This window comes from Chanos chanos, chromosome 6 (genome assembly GCF_902362185.1).
Source record: "Chanos chanos chromosome 6, fChaCha1.1, whole genome shotgun sequence".
NCBI lineage: Eukaryota > Metazoa > Chordata > Actinopteri > Gonorynchiformes > Chanidae > Chanos > Chanos chanos.
The window spans coordinates 4,585,047-4,591,758 of NC_044500.1; the positions used below are offsets into that span (position 1 = coordinate 4,585,047).

At 38.1% G+C, this 6,712-nt stretch overlaps 1 protein-coding gene across 1 annotated transcript; it reads right to left on the reverse strand.

The window, feature by feature from the left end:
• Nucleotides 1-2,951: 2,951 nt before the first annotated feature.
• On the reverse strand, nt 2,952-6,427 carry LOC115815818 (zinc-binding protein A33-like). Its single transcript, XM_030778840.1, has 7 exons — nt 5,870-6,427; nt 5,567-5,662; nt 5,194-5,427; nt 4,969-5,094; nt 4,665-4,684; nt 3,814-3,833; nt 2,952-3,490 (listed from the first exon to the last, which is right to left on the reverse strand). The coding sequence occupies exons 1-7, from the start codon at nt 6,425-6,427 to the stop codon at nt 2,952-2,954; spliced, it is 1,593 nt and encodes a 530-aa protein (XP_030634700.1).
• Between the last annotated feature and the right edge of the window lie 285 nt (nt 6,428-6,712).

Below are 6,712 nucleotides of genomic sequence, written 5' to 3' on the forward strand. Positions count from 1 at the left end.
CAGAGACTCCTGACCAGCCTGTGTAACTGCTGGTGAAAGGACCACCTACTGGGCTTGAATCAGGACTTTGCTGTGATACACACAAATGTGCTGGGACTTACACCTACACACACATGGGAACAATCGTAAACCATATACACACCAGCACGGGGTGCATTTTCCTCTGACACTGTATGAAAATAAGGGGGAAAAATCCATTTTTTCTCCCAAACTGGAATAATCTGCTGAAATATCCACAGTCTCATAAGCCTCCCCCATGATCAGCAGTCTCCTCAGACCAGACCTCCTCCATCATGGATCAGTCATTTATCTGAACTCTAAGGTATGTAATATGCTCATGCATCAATCATTTATCTGAACTCTGAGGTGTGTAATATGCTCATGGAGAAGATCACTGTCAGTGACCACGGCTGACTGAGAGGAGGAGAGAGAGACCCACCCAATAAAACAAACCCAGTTATGTTCCTGTCCATTCCCAGTCACAGTCCACAAATATAACACAGCACAGCCGGGTTTTATCAAAGCACGTTTAACTGTGGAACTCACAGTTCATTCAAACCACCACATTCATTCAAACTGGGTTAATGTCTTAACCAGGCGGCCCAATATTTTAATTTGCAATCTGTGATGAAAAGATAACATTTCATATTCAGTTGATAGAGAAAACACCTGACCGTATTGCTGATCTGAAAATGAAACTATGAATGGAGACAATCTATGTATATCTACAGTGTGCTATGTAAAGCATTCATTTCCATTCAGCAGTGATGAAAACACATGGGAGAGAAGACAGAGTATAGTATATGGTTACAAGGAATGGAAATAAAACTTTTTTTTTTCTTTTTAGATTTACCAGAGATATGTACCACTGATGTCAGATAAAACTGAACCAGTATGTTTATCTCTCGACACAACCCTGTGCCCCTAATTGAAACCTCATTCCAGTTTAATAGAATACTGTATAATAATATAGCAATGGCTAAACATCAATTCTCATACTTACATGATGACCATAAGTTCTGTAATGTCCATGGTCTTTTTTGACTTGGCGCTATTCACTTTATTAGATTATTAGAAAAATCCAAACATGTTCAAATGAAAGTTTCCCGATTTCCAGTGTAAATGTAGTACTGCCTTTTTGTAGTTTACTCAGTTTACTCAGTTCAGAAGAAGACACTCTACTCTTCTGTCTTTATCATCATATTACACCAGCCCAGAGGTCCACACGCCTTTGTTTTTTCAGTATATAGGCATGTAGGAGTGGCAGAATACCATGCTTTAAATGAAAAATCACTGTCACACTCTCACCATATCTTATCTGCTGTTTTCAATGGACTTTAGTTTTAAAAAGGCAAAAGATACTGGAAACTCCTTTATGAATTACATTAGTTTAAACAATGCTGCACAGTGATTTTAGCCGTGCTGGTGTTGACAGAATACACTGTTGACCATTGTTTATGGTGTAATATGAGGAGCGGTAGGCTATCAGTTCAGACTACAGGTTCAGCTGCAGTGTGTAGGCCAGTCCAGCAGGGGGCGTGAATGACAGTCTTAGAAAACCAGACTGACCAAAAAGACCAAAACTCATTGTAAAATAAAAATAACGACATGTGACAACTCCGTTTCAGGTGAAATTGAAAATTTATTTTGTTTCATTTATTTATCTATTTATTTATTTTTAAGGAGGAGTCTTCGATTAAGAAAAAAATTCCAAAAGGAAAAAATTGTCCAGTGCACATCACGTTTTCCTACAATTTTTCTTTGACGTTTTAGACTGAAACTGGTGCTGTGAATCTAGAAAATCTCAAAACAGCTCACAATGCAAAGTTTTACTCATACAGAAAACATTTTTTAAAAAGATAATTCCCATGGAAAATGCTGCCAAAAAGACTAATCTTTAATGAATAACATACTGTAGATCTGATGTGTAACATTTACTGTGACGATGATGTTAATTCTCCCATGTCCGGTGTTTTATTGTAATTTTAAAGTATTCTAATGTGGTCTTTTGTGTTTCTTTAGTGTAATTTTAATTTGTGTTTTCCTGTGTTCTTCAATATAGTTTGGTCCATATTTGTCATTTAATAAATGTGTGTGATACAAGTTGGCATGAAGATGAATTGGAATAACCGACATGTAAGGAAACATACACACACAGACACAGACACAGACACACACATGCACACATGCACATACACACACACACACACACACACACACACACAGAGGAGAGGTCCAGCTCACCAATACGCACAGATCAATATAAAGATGAAAACAGTAAAGTCAAACTGGCCTGAGATGTGAAGCTTCAGTCTTCATTTAACTCTCTGTAGAACCACAGTAAGAATGGAAGGTAATCTGAAGGAATTTCAAATTGCCTGATTCTGGACCTCTTCTCTTCTTTTGAAGAGATTTGTGTTTTTCTGAACTTTTTCTAGGGAGCAGTATAGACTCATGGTATCACTCTGATACGATATAAGTTGTTTAAAAACAGATGGTAAATAGGAAATTTAGAGGTAAGAGAAAAATAATGTTTTCAGATGTTTTCAAAGATGTTTTCTTATCAAATAAAACTTAACAAATGAATGAAAAAAGAAAAGTAAAATATTCTTTTTTTTCTGTGACAAGTTTTATTTACTTATTTATTTCTTTAACTGTTTGTTTGTTTGTTGGTTTGTTATCTCTTTTTTTTTAATATAGAATTACATATTATGGAGTACAATACAGCAATGCATCACAGTAACAGAAAGGTACATCATTCTTTGGATATAGTATATAGTACATGTTTACATATAAAGGATATAGATATTCAATAGGATATTTAATAAAATATGACATAATAGTAATATCATAATATAATATTCAAAGAGTGAGTGTCATAATCTAAAAAAACATCCTTATCTGAATTTTCTCTTCAAACAGTTAAGCAAAAATGACACATGAAATGACGTTTATCTGACAGCAGTGATGACCAGTGGAGCTGAGTTTTTACCTGTTTTATGAAGAAAAGGGCTGAAGAATGGATAGAGTTTCTCAGTGAAAGACTGACCAGTGAAAGAGTAGATATGAGAACTGGCCTCCACATCATAAAAGGAGACCAGACCCTTCTCATAATCCACAAACACCCCCACCTTCTGGGGCTTCTGTCTCAGAGAGAGGAGGACGGAGGAAGATTCACAAGCCTTACACTCATTCCCATTCCTCAGCCAGATAGTCCAGTATCCATCTTCAGGGTTCAGTCTAATCAGTCCCTTCCTGTTAATGGACTCTCTGACCACTCCTAAATCCCAGTCAGTCTTCCCCCTGACCTCCACCTCATAGTAAAATCTCCCTGAGGAGAACCCCTCCTTTCCCAGTACATTCACACAATAATCAAACCTCTCTGGTTTGTCAGGGAGATTCTGTTTTGTGCCTCCAGTTTTCACTTGTCTTCCATCATCAGACAGGATGAGATAGGGATTTGCTGTATCAGGATCCAGAGTCACATCCACTGCAGACAATGTAGAGAATTCTTATTTAAGCATGTGTGTGTGTGTGTGTATGTGTGTGTGTGTGTGTGTGTGTGTGTGTGTGTGTGTGTGTGTGTGAGAGAATCAGACACTGTGTGTCCAGGAGAAACATGAATGTCTGTTATTCTCTTCAGTAAAACACTGCAGCTCTGATGACTCTGAGTGAACTGTACAGAGCTGTTGGTGACTCCATGTCTCACACACACATTTACACTCCACATCTCTCATGAGCAGATCAGTAAAAACATGACAGTGTGATCAAAAGTGATCCAGTGATCCTCAGTACTGGATACTGTATACTCACCTGCATGTAGTCTCCTTCTGCTCTCAATCTCTGTAAAAAACACAGACAAGACTTAGAGAAAGATACAGCATTTCATGACTTTGATCATTAATTTTGCTGTTGCTCTAATGAACCTCACTGAACATTGTTGGACAGTTATCAAAAAAAAAAAAAAACGAAATAAAAATCTTCTTTAGACAAAGAGCAAATAGCCTGATAGAGACAGGAAGCAAGTTTGAACGACTTCAGTGAACTTCTATATACTTGAATAATATTGCTGTTGGACAAAGAGAATTTGTTGTTGAATGAAATGTTAAATGTAATTAAATGCATTTAACTTAAATTGAATTACATTCTTTTAAATTTCAATCAATATTTACATACCATTTGGACAAAGAGCAGAGCTTTTGTTTGATGAATTTAAATGGGAATTAAAACGGGTTGTGCAGTGATGATCATAATTGTGCACTGTACTAAGCATCAGCACTGTTTAACCTGGTGTCAGTACACTGGCTTCAACTTGGTCATAGCATTGAATACTCCCATTTCTGGTTTAATCTGAATAAGGCAATGAAAACATTCCATGATTGCTTGTATTATTCAAGGACATGATAGTTCATTTAAAAAAATTTTGAGATGGAGGTAAAAAACAGACATATGTCTTTCATTTCCTCATCTGAAGTAGTCTGAATGACAGTGGATTAATAGCATTACCAATAAGGTTATACTGGATATACTGGTATGAGCATGGATTCAGAATCCAGAGCAGTGCAACAGTGTAAAAGAACATACACAAACACAAAAAAGATAAAAATATTATCCTTTTACTTCTTAATTTTTTGCAAGCATTTAAACTATTTTTTATGTCTAGCATTAGCTCACTGTCTTTAATCTTGTGCCTGTTAGCAATTTCCATCCCTGGCATGTATTCTCTTAATCTACTTCTAATTAATTAATTGATGATTGGAGTGTGTGGTGTGAAATGACCCTGTTCTAATCCTGTTATACCATCTAAGAGATCTATGGGACTTTTTCTTTTTCATTAGCTGAGTATCACACCACTCTCCATATGCAGATTAATATAATACAGCATAATGTTTATATCTCACACACATTAAAGATCACAAGATGATTATAGACCATAAAGCACTGACCCTTCTCACACGCTCTCCCGACTTCCTCACGGAATTTCTTCTCCAGCTGTTCCAGAGTTTTCCTCAGAGTGTCCACACACAGATGAGGGTCAATACTGATGTCAGTGGAGTGTGTGGTGTGTGGAGGGCTGCACAGTGTTGGGTAAACCTACAGTCCAGCAGGAGAGAGGAGAAATCTCTCAGCATGGGGACTCTTGTCCTGTCATGTGCAGAATCATTGTCATTGAACAGAGAGAGGGACACTGACCTGTAGGAGGTGGAGGTGATCTTCAAAGTTGGAGAGCTGCTTCAGCTCAGTGTCTCTCCTCTTCAGCTCAGTGATCTCCTGCTCCAGCTCTTTAATGAGACCTTCAGCCTGCTTCTCTGCTGCTTTCTGTTTCTCCTTCATCAGCCCAATCAGCTCAGCCCGACTTCTCTCAATACAGCCAATCAGAGAACTGAACACCTCCACACTGTCTGCTATCTGTCGCTCTGTGTTTGTCTAACAGGACAGAACAATATACATTCACAATATTCAGATAAACAGCAATATAATTCACTGAATGAATATAGTGAGTAAAGTATGTCACACATACAAAAAAAGACTTTTGTGCACTTATAGCAAACTGTTCAGAACTGACCCTGCTGAGCTGTACTGAGTGTCTGATCTCTTTAATCTTCTTCAGTTTGTCCCGGATCATCTGCGGTACCTCTGCCTGGACAGGGAGAGAAAAACACTCACACATTTCACCAGTTTATTTGGATGTGTACTGTTCACATTGATCTGAAATATTACGCATGTTAAAGTAAGCAGTGTCTCTTACACTAAATAAAACAGGTATTTAAAACAGCTATAGAATGTTTTTAGTGTACAATGTAACATCGTCTAACAATCTAAAAATTCTAATCCTTCCAATTGCAGTGTTCAGTGTAAGGTCTCTCACCTTCCTCTTTTCACTCTCCTCCTCTAGAGGAACAGTGTTGTGAGTCTTGTGGTCTGTTTCAGTACAGAACTGACACACACATGTCTGGTCATCTCTACAGAACAGCTCCAGGGGTCTGTCATGTTTCTGGCATATATAGTCCTCCAGGTTCTCCACAGGATTTATCAGTTTGTGTTTTTTGAGTTTTGCTTTAATTTTATGAGGCTCCAGGTGAGTTTCACAGTAACTCAACCCACAGTCCAGACAGGACTTCACAGCCTTCAGTTTCTGACCAGTACAGACATCACAGGGCACTTCTCCAGGTTTGACAAGATCTCTCCTCCTTTTAATATGATCTACGACTTCTCTAAGTACTATATTAATTTTGAGCCTGGGCCTCATATTAAAATATTTATTACAGAGTGGACACAGGCAGTGTTCACTGCTGTCCCAGTGTTTATTGAGACAGATCATACAGAAGTTGTGACCACATGGGGTAGAGACAGGGTCAGTGAACACATCCAGACAGACAGAACACAGGAACTGATCTTCAGACAGGAGACTGCTGGAGGAAGTCATGTCTGTTTAAAATAATGCAGGGACATCATAAAAAGTTTTTATGATATCAGATGGCCTTTGGACTTCAGGAAAGCAGCTTTATGAAGACCATGTACACGAAACATTTTAGCAATGCTCTCAGACCAACAGGAGCAAAAAAAACATATAAACGAAATAGATTAATTCCACACTCATCTCACACTCATGCTCGCTCTCTTTTTTTTGGTTCTTGCCTTTTCTCTGTCCTCTCTCTCTCTCTCGCATCTCACACACTCACACACACACACACACGCACACACACACACA